The sequence below is a fragment of the Rhinatrema bivittatum genome, chromosome 7, assembly GCF_901001135.1.
Source record: "Rhinatrema bivittatum chromosome 7, aRhiBiv1.1, whole genome shotgun sequence".
In the NCBI taxonomy this organism is placed as follows: domain Eukaryota; kingdom Metazoa; phylum Chordata; class Amphibia; order Gymnophiona; family Rhinatrematidae; genus Rhinatrema; species Rhinatrema bivittatum.
Window position 1 is genome coordinate 107,593,514 of NC_042621.1, and position 14,041 is coordinate 107,607,554.

Sequence of the window (14,041 nt, forward strand, 5' to 3'; positions counted from 1 at the left end):
GCATCTTCGTCCTCAGATAATTCTGTTAAGACCACAGAGGGCAAGATGAGGAACAAGTATGATGTACCAGCTGCTTCTGCTAAAATTCCTACAGTATCACCTAACACAGGTGAACTATTGAAACAATCTGGTCGTGCAGCAATGCCTCCGAAAACAAAAGAGGCATTTCTTCAATTATCCTAATCATTGGCAGGGTTTTATGAAACTCTTCAATCATCTTTTAAGATGTCTAACGAACTATCTGTGAGTTCTCCGGAACACAATATACATACCGCTAGAGAACCGGTGGAGCCTCCAGCATCCCCAATGACGAAACGACCAATTTCACCAATTCAACAGCAAGATACCCCTATAGATTCTCTATCTCCACAAACATCCCCATTGTCATCTACTGGATTCCCATCGGATCCACAGGAACAACCACAGGAACCATATTCTCCTCCAGAGGACCTGACATACCCAAAATTTTTAGAAAAATTGGGCACGATATTACATCTGGAGGTTCAAAAGGAGACAGACCCTAGATCAGAAACCTTTGGGTCTTCTAAAGATTTTCGATGCTCCGGGAGAACCAACATCTCTCCCACCACACAAATTATTACATTCTGTCTTGCAGAAGTCGTGGGAAACACCTTATTCTCTATCAGCGGTTTCCAAGAAAACGGATATAAAATTTCGTATGAGAAAAACATTGCCTTACTCTATACCACAATTACCACATGCTTCAATTGTGATAGTCGGCGATGCAAAGATTCAAAAAAGCAAAATCGCATGCCTTGTATCCACCGGGTAAAGACAACCGGTGTTTAGATGACTTTGGCAGGAAGATGTATCATAACTCAATGTTGAATGCCCGCATTATGCACCATCATTTCTATATGGTACAATACCTATATGAGTGCATACAAGCCACAAAAGGTATGCTTTCCTCGACAGCTGATCAGGTACCACCACCTCTTCATGATATGGAGGAGTGTTCTCGACACCTTCTACGATCAATATATAAGGCATTTGAAACATCTTCTAGGGCATCTGCAACAGCCATAGCAGCCAATAGGATGGCGTGGTTACCATCTAGTACGATAAGAGAAGATTTACACGAGAAACTGACAAACCTCCCGTGTACAGGAGACAACCTGTTCAGAGAACGGTTTCAAGAAACAGTTGGAAAATTAAAGGAGGAAACTCTAGCAGTCCAATCCTTAACGTCACAATCTCACTAAACAACCACGCGTCGTTATGTGGGATCTACACGTAGATAATCCTATAATCGTAGGCCTTACAGGTCTTATCAATCTTTTCGTACACAGACTTATCCATCTTACCAGCGTCCTCCGCTGCAACAAAACAATACGACTCAACGTAGGGGTAAGCCACGTAACCAGAGACAACAAACACAACAACCGGCTGCTGCAGTAAAATCAACGCCATCTTTTTAATAACCCAGCCGCCACCACCACTACATCAAGCACTACCGGGCAGAATTCATTCTTGCCTGGCAGCCTGGGAGAAAATAACAACCGATCAATGGGTTTTAGAGATAGTACGATACGGGTACCAACTCCAATTTACCACAAAACCCATATTACCTCACTTTTCCACTCTAAAGAGTCAAAGCTTCCAACCACAACTGGGGGAGGAGATCGCTTTGCTTCGCAAACAGCAGGCCATTCGACGAATTTTCCCGAAAACCCAAAAAACAGGGTTCTATTCCCCATACTTCCTCATACCCAAAAGGTTGGGTGGACTTCGCCCCATATTAGATCTACGGGAATTGAACAAATTCCTGACCAAAGAGAAATTCAAGATGGTATCGTTGAAATCGATCTTACCTTTGATTCAACCCAATGATTGGATGTGTTCCATCGATCTGAAGGATGCGTACACACATATTCCAATCCATCCATCCTCTTGGCGTTACCTATGCTTTCACTACGGCCATCAACACTACCAGTACAAGGTTCTTCCCTTTGGACTATCGGCTGCACCCAGGGTTTTCACCAAATGCATGGTTGTGGTGGTGGCTCATCTCAGACAACAGGGTATGACCATCTTTCCATATCTGGATGATTGGCTAATAATAGCCTCGACCCCAGAGATCTTACTCGATCACCACTGATGGGTGATACAGTGCTTACAGGAATTGGGGCTAGTGATCAATTTTCAGAAATCACATCTCCAACCAACACAACGACTACAGTTCATAGGAGCAGGCCTGGACACTGTTCGCAATCGGGCATATCTCCCAACAGAAAGAATAACACAAATACGTCAACTTCTCTACTCGTTGAACAACACTCAAAGGCCATCAGCAAGACAAATTCTGGTAGTCCTCGGCCACATGGCGGCGGCTATCTTCACAGTACCCAACACCAGGTTACACATGAGACGCCTGCAATGGGGACTGAAACGTCAATGGAAACAACACTCACAACCGTTGACACAGAAGCTATCGTTGACCTCCGAAATGAAACAAGACATAACATGGTGGCTCCTACACTCCACCCTGTCAAAAGGAGCAGTATTCAGTCCTCCTCCTCACAACGTAATCTTAACAACAGATGCGTCTCGCAAGGGATGGGGAGCACATCTCAAGATTTACAAAACCCAAGGGTTATGGACAATCTCTGAGCAGACCCTGCAAATAAATCTATTAGAGCTCAGAGCAATTCGGAATGCGCTACAAGTGTTTCAAGATCACTTAAAGGGCCGCAGAGTCATGATCTACACAGACAATCAAGTGGCAATGTTTTATATCAACAAGCAAGGAGGGTCCGGTTCATGGCCCCTTTGCAAGGAGACCCTGACAATCTTCAAACATGCTCACCAACATAGCATACATCTGCAAGCAATTTACCTACTAGGAGTAGCAAATACAAGAGCGGACAGGCTAAGCCGCATCTTTCATCCTCACGAATGGACACTCAATTCGGAGGTAGCCCAAGACATTTTCATGCAATGGGGGACACCTGCGATGGATCTCTTTGCAACTGAGATCAACGCTCAGGTTCCCAAATTCTGCTCGATAAGCCCAAGTCAGTTCAGGATCGCATAAGATGCCTTCCTCATTCCGTGGACGACAGGCTCCTGTATACCTTTCCTCCCATACCACTCATAACAAGGACACTTCAGAAGTGCATAGCAGACAAGGTTCAACTGATACTCATAGCTCCAGCCTGGCCAAGACAACCATGGTACAGTTTCCTTCTCCGACTGTCCATCACGGACCCCATTCAATTACCGAATCGCCCAGATCTTCTCTTCCAAGATCAAGGAACGCTTCTACACCTGCTACACTCTTCTCTCCATTTAACAGCATGGAGATTGAGAGGCTCCTTTTAACAGAACAGGGAGTTTCCACTTCGGCACAATCCATTTTGTTAGAATCCAGGAAACTCTCAATGAGGAAAAACTATAGCTATAAATGGAAACCCTACTCTACCTGGTGCACTTCTAATGGTGTACCACCTTTAGACTGTTCACCTGAGTTACTCATGGATTATCTACATACACTGTACACATCTGGTCTGGCAACCTCATCCATCAGGGTCCATCTCAGTGCCATAGCGGCATATCACAGACCACTTAACAATATTCCTATTTCCAATCACCCCTTACTATCTCGTTTCATCAAGGGGTTAACTCACCTTCGCCCTCCGATCTCTAAGCCTCCAGTTCCATGGAACCTCAACATGGTTCTTGAACAGCTCATGTTTTTCCAGTTTGAACCCATGGACTCGGCACACATTAAATACCTCACATGGAAGGTGGTATTCCTCATGGCAGTAACATCAGCACAACGAGTCAGTGAATTACAGGCCTTGGTCCATTATTCTCCGTATTTACAGTTTCATCACCAAAAAGTGGTTCTCCGAACTCACCCATCCTTCCTACCAAAAGTAGTGTCTCAATTCCATCTCAATCAGACCATAGAACTACCCATCTTTTTCCCTAAACCTCATGCAAATGACAGGGAAAAATGACTACATACACTAGACTGCAAAAGAGCGTTAGCATATTACAAAGAAAGAACTAACTCGGATTCCCATGTTTCTCAACTCTTTGTCTCTTTCGACCCGAAAGCACCTGGACTACCGGTGGCTAAACGCACCATCTCCAGCTGGATAGCACAGTGCATCAAGTTCTGCTACGACAAACAGAACCTACAGCTACATTCTGTTCCCAAAGCTCATCAAGTTAAAGCAGTGGCGGCCTCCTTGGCACACCTTAAACATGTACAACCCATTGACATTTGAAAAGCAGCTACATGGTCATCGCTCCATACCTTCACATCGCATTACTGCCTTGATCAACAAGCAGCCACTGATGCGAAGATAGGGTACGCAATCCTGCAATCTCTTGTACACGGTGAATGCCAAACCTGCAATCTCTTGTAATCCTGCAATCTCTTGTACACAGTGAATGCCACACTGTTCATGATCACGTACAAACATATATATACCATAAACAAATTGATCGGGAGCTTGGGATTCCCATGACAGCATGGCTAATTCAGCCCTGCTATCAACGGGAAAAAGCAAGTTTGCTTACCGTAAACGGTGTTTCCGTAGATAGCAGGATGAATTAGCCATGCTGACTCACCCTCCTCCCTGGCAGTCACCATCTTTACAACCTACAGCTTAATCACAGACTGAGGAGAATCTGTTACTTTCCTGTGCGGGAACACACGCGCAGCCGCAGAGAGCTAAAATCTAAATCTCTGCTTTGTAACGCTCCGCATCCCAGACCTGATTGACAGATCCCATGACAGCATGGCTAATTCATCCTGCTATCTACGGAAACACCGTTTACGGTAAGAAAACTTGCTTGTTAGCCTGACTTCTGTGCCAGGAAAAATAGTGGAAAGTGTTCTAAACATCAAAATCACAGAACATATAGAAAGACATGGTTTAATGGAACAAAGTCAGCATGGCTTTACCCAAGGCAAGTCTTGCCTCACAAATCTGCTTCACTTTTTTGAAGGAGTTAATAAACATGTAGATAAAGGTGAACCGGTAGATGTAGTGTACTTGGATTTTCAGAAAGCGTTTGACAAAGTTCCTCATGAGAGGCTTCTAGGAAAAGTAAAAAGTCATGGGATAGGTGGTAATGTGCTTTCGTGGATTGCAAACTGGCTAAAAGACAGGAAACAGAGAGTAGGATTAAATGGACAATGTTCTCAGTGAAAGGGAGTGGGCAGTGGAGTGCCTCAGGGATCTGTATTGGGACCCTAACTTTTCAATATGATCTGGGAAGAAATACGACGAGTGAGATAATCAAATTTGCAGATGACACAAAATTGTTCAGAGTAGTTAAATCACAAGCAGAGTAGTTAAATCACAAGCAGATCTGTGTACAATTCTGGTTGCCGCATCTCAAAAAAGATATAATTGCGATGGAGAAGGTACAGAGAAGGGCTACCAAAATGATAAGGGGAATGGAACAACTCCCCTATGAGGAAAGACTAAAGAGGTTAGGACTTTTCAGCTTGGAGAAGAGATGACTGAGGGGGGATATGATAGAGATGTTTAAAATCATGAGAGGTCTAGAACGGGTAGATGTGAATCGGTTATTTACTCTTTCGGATAGTAGAAAGACTAGGGGGCACTCCATGAAGTTAGCATGGGGCACATTTAAAACTAATCGGAGAAAGTTCTTTTTTACTCAACGCACAATTAAACTCTGGAATTTGTTGCCAGAGGATGTGGTTAGTGCAGTTAGTATAGCTGTGTTTAAAAAAGGATTGGATAAGTTCTTGGAGGAGAAGTCCATTACCTGCTATTAAGTTCACTTAGAGAATAGCCACTGCCATTAGCAATGGTAACATGGAATAGACTTAGTTTTTGGGTGCTTGCCAGGTTCTTGTGGCCTGGATTGGCCACTGTTGGAAACAGGATGCTGGGCTTGATGGACCCCTTGGTCTGACCCAGTATGGCATTTTCTTATGTTCTTATAAATTGCAGGAAGACCTTGTGAGACTGGAAAATTGGGCATCCAAATGGCAGATGAAATTTAATGTGGATAAGTGCAAGGTGATGCATATAGGGAAAAATAACCTATGCTATAGTTACACAATGTTAGGTTCCATATTAGGTGCTACAACCCAAGAAAGAGATCTAGGCATCATAGTGGATAACACATTGAAATCGTCGGTTCAGTGTGCTGCGGCAGTCAAAAAAGCAAACAGAATGTTGGGAATTATTAGAAAGGGAATGGTGAATAAAACGGAAAATTTGATAATGCTTCTGTATCGCTCCATGGTGAGACTGCACCTTGAATACTGTGTACAATTCTGGTTGCCGCATCTCAAAAAAGATATAATTGCGATGGAGAAGGTACAGAGAAGGGCTACCAAAATGATAAGGGGAATGGAACAGCTCCCCTATGAGGAAAGACTAAAGAGGTTAGGACTTTTCAGCTTGAAGAGATGGCTGAGGGGGTGACCAGGCTCGCAAGAGGCCTGTCCTCTCACTCTCAGTGACTGCGAGTTCAATTCCGGGTTGGAGGAATAAGGAGGGAGGCGGAACATAGATACTAGTCAAAGTTTTACTTCACTTAGATGCAGCTCCAGCACTGCTGACTGCATCGTTGGTGGGGGTGGAAGGGAATTGGAACCAAAAAGTTACAAATAAGGGCCCTGACCTCAGCAGTCAGAGTAACAAGTATGAAAAAAATAGGTGTGAAAGCTTGCTGGGCAGACTGGATGGGCCGTTTGGTTTTCTTCTGCCATCACTTCTATGTTTCTATGATATGATAGAGGTGTTTAAAATCATGAGAGGTCTAGAACGGGTAGATGTGAATCGGTTATTTACTCTTTCGGATAATAGAAAGACTAGGGGGCACTCCATGAAGTTAGCATGTGGCACATTTAAAACTAATCAGAGAAAGTTCTTTTTTACTCAATGCACAATTAAACTCTGGAATTTGTTGCCAGAGGATGTGTTAGTGCAGTTAGTATAGCTGTGTTTAAAAAAGGATTGGATAAGTTCTTGGAGGAGAAGTCCATTACCTATTAATTAAGTTGACTTAGAAAATAGCCACTGCTATTACTAGCAACGGTAACATGGAATAGACTTAGTTTTTGTGTACTTGCCAGGTTTTTATGGCCTGGATTGACCACTGTTGGAAACAGGATGCTGGGCTTGATGGACCCTTGGTCTGACCTAGTATGGCATGTTCTTATGCTCTTATGAGAAAGTGGTCAGCTGAGATATACCAACTCCTGGGGAATCTGTAAATGAAATGCGGGTCCCAAGGCTCTCGCATTACATTTAAAGGGCCAAACAAACCTTTAAAAAATGCCACAGCAAAAACTAAAAGTTTGGTGACTGGTGGGAGAGGGGGGTCTCATGGTCTTTGTATGAGTGAGATGGATCTGTTACATAGAAACATAGAAAAGGACAGTAGAAAAGGACCAAACGGTCCATCCAGTCTGCCCAGCAAGTTTATACTAGAATCTGCTGTGCTATACAGGTCACCCCCTTACTTAGTTTCCCAAACCGTCAAAGTCAGGACCCTTGTTGGTTGCTGTCTGAGTCAAATTCCCTGTCACCTCTTGCCGTTGAAGCAGAGAACAATGTTGGAGTTGCATCCAAAGTATCAGGCTTATTGGTTAAGGGTAGTAACAACCACATCAGCAAGTTACTCCCATGCCTATTTATTTTCCCAGACTGTAAATTTCAATGTCCTTGTTGGTTGCTGTCTGAATCTAATTCCACTTTTCTCCCTGCCGATGAAGCAGAGAGCAATAATGGAGTTACATCAACAGTATGAAGGCTTATTTGTTAAGGGTTGCAACTTGCAAAATTGTTAATCAGCCACATTTTCCGCCTGCATGTAACACCCAAGCACATCATCTCAGATAGAGGTGTACAATTCACGGCCAAGTTTTGGAAGGCTCTATATAAGAAGTTTGATATCATTCTCGACTTCACTTCATCCTATCATCCTCAATCCAACGGCCAAACAAAGAATGAACCGTACCCTCAAGCAGTTCCTCAGAGGCTATGTCTCTTCACGTCAGAATGACTGGGCTGAACTACTACCATGGGCCGGGTTTTCTATCAATTCTCATCCAGCAACATCCACTGGATCAACATCATTCAAAGTGGTATATGGGCGACTTCCTTCACCACCTTTGCCACTTCCGCTAACCGTGTTGTCCCCGGCAGCACAAGCCACTGCTGATGAGATTCAAAATCTTTGGAAGAAGACCAAGGAGATGCTCATCAAAGCTGGAATCTGAGCTAAAAGAGACTATGACATTCATCACGGCAAGGCTCCTGAATTTAAGCCTGGTGATAAAGTCTGGCTGTCTATGAAACTTCTTAGACTCAAATTGCCATCTGCTCGCTTCGCTCCATGCTATGTCTGACCATTCTCCATACTCCGACATCTGGGCAATCTCTCCTACAGTCTCAGACTTCCCCCAGCTATGAAGATGCACAACATGTTTCATGTCTCCTTACTGAACCCACTCATTCTCAACAAATTCAGCACCAAGACTCCAGATCCCCCTCCTGTTGACACAGAAGAGGATATTGAGTACAAAGTTGATGCTATACTTGATGTACGGAAGAGAGGCAGAGTTTGGGAATACCTCATGTCATGGGAGGGCTATGGACCAGAAAATAACTCGTGGGAACCTATGGCTAATATATTGGACAAAGAGATGCTGAACCAGTATCATCAATCGCATCCACTGAAACCAAGACCAGGTAAGGGGTCTGGAGGAGGCCCTTTGAAGAGTGGGTACTGTTGCGTCCGTCGGACTCAGACAGCTTCATCCTACATGCCTCACCTCTATTTCAGCTTTCTCCACCAGCCTTGGGAGAATGGCATCCGTAGTGTCTCCTTGCTGCACCCTCCGGCGTCCCTGGAGTGGCTATGGTGCGGCATCCCGCCATGTTTTATCTGAGGGCCTCCTAGGGGCTCGCGCATGCCTCATGTCTTTATTGCAGTGTTGGCGCGAACCTCCGGGCTTCCCCCTCAAGTGACGTCACTGCTTCCGACTATTTAGCCTGCCCATTTTCTAACCACCATTGAGTTAGCAAGGATTGGATTTGTTCCGGTCTAAGCTGCTCTGCCGATTCTCGCTGCTGCTGGAAGCTCTCTATAACCTCCGGGATTCTAACTTGGGTACCTGCTCCTTGGGGGCCCTTTACTCTCTCTTACAGGTGCCTATCCTGAATCCAGGTACTCGCTCCTCGAGGGCCTGCGCTATCTATCTTGGTGCCTGCTACCAACTCTTCTACCTGCTGAGAACTCCTTATTATAGCTACTAGAGAGTGAGTACTAGCATTTCCAGTCTGTCTCACCTTCAGCTCCTCACGGAATACCTGCATCGGAGCCTCACGCCACCATTGTGGGACGGGTCTCCTCCGCCAAGGATCCCAGACTGCTACTATAAAAACTCCTCTCTACTGCCACCTCTGGTGAACTCTATAAACTGCATAATAAAGTTTATATCTCTGTGTTTGTGCATCTGAGTCTAGCCTGGTGCTACAGTTCCCCGCGGGGCTCCTCCCCATGGGAGTCTCCATCACTGTTGCCCTAAGAATCCACCAAACACCTCGAAAACATAACACTTTGGTCTCGCTCACAGTGTGATAGCCTTGAGGAAAGGTCAGAGTAAACTCGTGAGCTTGATGAGGAGGAGGACTGAGATGGTACGTCAGTGCATTCCTCCTCTGATGTTGACACGTCATGTGTAAGCTGTCCCCTTGACGAGGTCAATGGACGCGACGATTGAGGACTTGAAATGGGCGAGTGTTGCCGCGTGGATGCACTTGAGTGTTTCCCGTGTCGGTCCTGAGATCTGGGCTTACGATGTTCCCTTGGGAGATTGGTCCCAATCTCTGCTAACTTCGTCATCTCTTGTCCCAAGTTGGAAGTGGAATGTGTCGAATCTCTTTGTATGAGTCGACTTCGACCCTTTCTGCGTTGATGGCAGTGCCTTGAATCCCTTTGTTGCGTCTTGCGTCGAGTCCCGCATCGTTGGAACTACTTGCGTCGCTTGATGCGTCATGTCTTTTACCAAACGTCTTTCGTGCGTCGGCTTCTGCAACACACTCTCTACATGCGTCGTCTTTGGCGCCGCAGTGGAACCTTGCGTCGAGACTTGCGCCGACTGTGTCCCATGCTTCGGCTTCTTCAGGGTGTCGACAATGCTTCAATGGTTGCGCCATCTTCGATGCACGCTTTGTGTGACTCAGCGTCGACGGAGCATGCTTCGGCGTATCTGTTGCTTGGGTCGACTCAGAGGCTGTCGGCCGACTATGCATCTTCGCCTGCATCGTCGGCAGCGGGTAATACTTCCTGATGCCGTGACCCCAATCGATCCCAATGAGGTTTTGGATGAGACCTATGAGTTTCTCTGCCCCTGATGGTCTCTTTAGGCCTGTCCTGGAGGGGGATGGCTCCATGGACGTAGCTCTTCTTACCTTTGGGCCTTTCGATTTTACCAGCCCTGGGGAAGAATGTGTCTTCAAAGGTGGGGTATAAGAGGCCCGAGCACGGGCCTTAAGGTCCTCCCATCTTCTGTGCCTGTTGTCTTTGGGCTCTCGGCGACATTCTCCCACAATGCCCACAGGTGTCCTGGATGTGGTCCGGTCCCAGACATCTATAACATCGATCATGTCCATCCGTAATGGACATGATCTTGCCACGTAAGCAAGGCTTGAGGCCCGAAGGCCTCGGTGCCTTTTTAGACATTCTATCTTTTTACTTGAAAACATTTTCTGAGGAGTGTGAAGCTCTGCGTGTGTTCCCGCGCGCGGAAAGAAACAGACTGAGGAGACTGCTGTTTCCTGCGTGGGAACTCATGCGCAGCCGCACAGAGCAAAGCTCTGTTTCCTTCTTAGGAAGCTCCGCCTCCCGGGCCCTGATTGACAGTTTCCATGACAGCATGGCTAATTCAGCCCTGCTATCGCCGGGAAATATTTCATTTTTTTATTTGATTTATATTCCGCTTTTTTTGGGATTTCAAAGTAGATTACATTCACATACTGTATATATAAGAAAACATTTATCAAGCTTACTTTTCCCTCACAATATCCAGGTCTGAGGAGCTCACTCCTAATGATTCACTCCAGCAGAGGCTCTCTCCACCAGAATGAATCTATTGACATCATGATCTTTAATGGCCGTGCTATATAGCCATGGCAGTCTGTATGATAATGGTGTATAACTGCAGTAAAATATAATCTTACCTGCTATAGCTGTAAAGAAGCCTTCACTGTCAAGTATAACTTCTGGTTCTACAAAGTAACACGCTGCATCACACATTGAGATACAGATTCCAAAGGCAAGAGTGCTGATCCAAATGTACTGCTGTGAAAGAGGACACTATGAGACTTGTGCAAATTTGGCAGCCAATCCTCACCTTTCAAACAATTATTCCACCTTTTGTTTGAGCAAACAGATTTGTATGCTTTTAAATTATGCCATGATGATGACCATATAGAATGAATTTTTAAAATCATACTTCAAATTAAATCCATTTGAATTAGCTCCCCAAAATACAAACTGTTACTCCATACATAAGGCAACTAAATTAATACAGGTAAGAAAATTAATGAAACAGTTTGCATTAAGCCCACAAAAAAAAAAAAAAAAAAGATGGGAGTTAAGAATAGATCAGAAAAAAAAAAAAATAAGAAAAATTAATTAGAATACCAGCTAATCATCCAGATGCCCCAACCCTCACAAATCACATTTGACAAAAAATATAAATAGAAAATTAATTCACCACTACTACTATACATTAACTTCTATTACAGTAACTTCTATTCTGCCTATTGCCAGAAAGGAAAATTGGTTCTTACCTGCTAATTTTCATTCCTGTAATACCACAGATCAGTTCAGACCAGTGGGTTGTGCATTCCTACCAGAAGATGGAGTCAGAGAACATAGAACTTTGAGCACTGCTACTTAACGAGAGTGCCACCTGCAGCCCCTCAGTATTGACGTGTACCCAAGCCTAAACAACAAAACTTTACATAAAAGGCGAAGGGGGGTGGAACCCAAAAACTTAACTGCCAACCTCTTGCCTGGAACAAAACAAAAAAAACCCACTAGACTGCCTCAGAATTTGCCCCTTCTGGAGCATTTGCAAAAAGACCAAATTGTTTTTCAAAAAATATCACCTCTCAAGGTAGTCTTTCGGAATCTGAAAAGGGGGACGGGTCTCTGGACTGATCTGTGGTATTACAGGAACAAAAATTAGCAGATAAGAACCAATTTTCCTTTCCTGAACATACCCAGATCAGTCCAGACCAGTGGGATGTACCCAAGCTACTCTACACTGGATGGGAACCTGAAAGACCCACTCGCAGTACACCCTCCCCAAAGGATGATTCATTTTGCGCCCTCACATCCAAACGATAATGCTTGGTGAAAGTGTGCAGGGAGGACCAAACCGCCACTCTGACAGCTTCTGTCGCCTCAGGAGATCTGCAATCAGCCCAGGAGGTAGCCTGGGCTCTAGTGGAATGAGCTCTCAGACCCTTGGGCACCTGATGCCCGCAGGCAACATAAGCTGTGATAGCCTCCTTAATCCAGCGCGAAATTGTTGCCTTCGAAGCCTTGTCACCCTTCTTAGGACCCCCAAATAAGACAAACAGATGGTTCGAACGCCTGAAGTCATTAGTAACCTCCAAATAGCGCAAAAGAATGCGAGCACATCCAAAAGATGAAGTTCACTCTCCTGAGGAGAATCCCTGGACCAGTTCGGAAATCCTGGCAGATCCACCACCTGATTCATATGAAAAGCAGAGACCACCTTGGGTACGAAGGAAGGAACCGTGTGCAGCAAAACTCCTAAGGATCTAGACACGACAAAGCCTGTAACTCTGAAATGCGTCGAGCAGAACAAATGGCTACGAGGAAAACGGTCTTCAAGGTCAAATCCTTAATGGGAGCCCTCCGTAAAGGCTCAAAGGGGGCTCCGCAAAACACCCAAAGCACCAGGTTCAAACTCCAGTCCGGACATAATGGGCGTACGGGAGGACATAAATGCTTTGAAGAAATGCGAAATGTCTGGATGCACTGCCAGCGACAGACCATGAACTCTGCCCCTTAAAGCACCTAAGGCAGCCACCTGAACCCTAAGAGAGTTGAAAGCTAAACCTTTGGCCAACCCCTGTTGCAGGAAGTCTATCACGTGGGGAATCTCCTTTGACAAAGGATCCAAGGAGCGCTGGCGGCACCATGCCTCAAATAACTTCCAGACCCTAACATAGGCCATAGAAGTAGAAGGCCGACGCACCTGAAGAAGACTGGAAAAGTCCTGCTCGGAATATTTCCTCAATCGCAATCGCCGCTTCTCAAAAGTCAGACCGCGAGAGAGAAGAGATCCTCCCGATCCGAAAATATGGGCCCCTGACGGAGTAGATGCGGAAGATGCACCAGCTGTAGAGGACCTTCCAAGGCTAATCGCACTATATCCGCGAACCACGGGTGATGCGGCCACTCCGGAGCCACCAACACTACACTGCCTGGATGCCGCTCCATGCGTCGTAGAAGCCAACCGATGAGAGGCCAGGGAGGAAAGGCATAGAGAAGAATGCCCGTGGGCCACAGACATACCAGAGCATCCAGTCCTATCGAGCCTATTTCTCGATGATGGCTGAAGAAGCATTCCGTCTTTGCATTGGCTCGAGTTGCCATCAGATCCAACTGAGGCACGCCCCACCTGGCACAAATGAAGTTCCATGCTTCGAGAGCTAACTCCCATTCTCCTGGATTGTGCTGCTGCCTGCTGAGGAAGTCCACCTGTACATTTTCCACGCCCACAAACATGAGATGCAGCGATTCCTTTGAGATGGCGCTCTGCCCAAGCGAACAAGCGTTTGCCCGCTCTCCCGCATTTTTACTGTATCGGCCTGTTAATTTGCCTAGAGATCCCATCTGCAGTTAACTCTTTGACTACCTAGAGACTCTGCCTGCAGTGATTGCCTCATAGAGCTGATTTTCTTAGGGAAGTAATTTGCCACAGATTGTACACATAGCTCAGCTTAGCTCTCTATTCTATTCTCAATTT

At 45.5% G+C, this 14,041-nt stretch overlaps 1 protein-coding gene across 2 annotated transcripts in view; it reads right to left on the reverse strand.

Annotated features, from left to right (window-relative positions):
* LOC115095354 (beta-microseminoprotein-like) overlaps nt 1-14,041 on the reverse strand; it is a 62,367-nt gene that overhangs the window by 24,330 nt on the left and 23,996 nt on the right. The window contains exons 1-3 of one of the 2 annotated variants that reach the window (XM_029608900.1): nt 13,679-13,683; nt 13,209-13,213; nt 11,211-11,331 (exon numbers count right to left, since the gene is read on the reverse strand). In XM_029608900.1, coding sequence (XP_029464760.1) covers nt 11,211-11,331; nt 13,209-13,211 — 124 coding nt within the window. In that variant the 5' untranslated portion in view covers nt 13,212-13,213; nt 13,679-13,683. Of the gene's footprint in view, nt 1-11,210; nt 11,332-13,208; nt 13,214-13,678; nt 13,684-14,041 lie in introns of those variants that run through there. The other variant, XM_029608899.1, reaches the window with a different exon arrangement.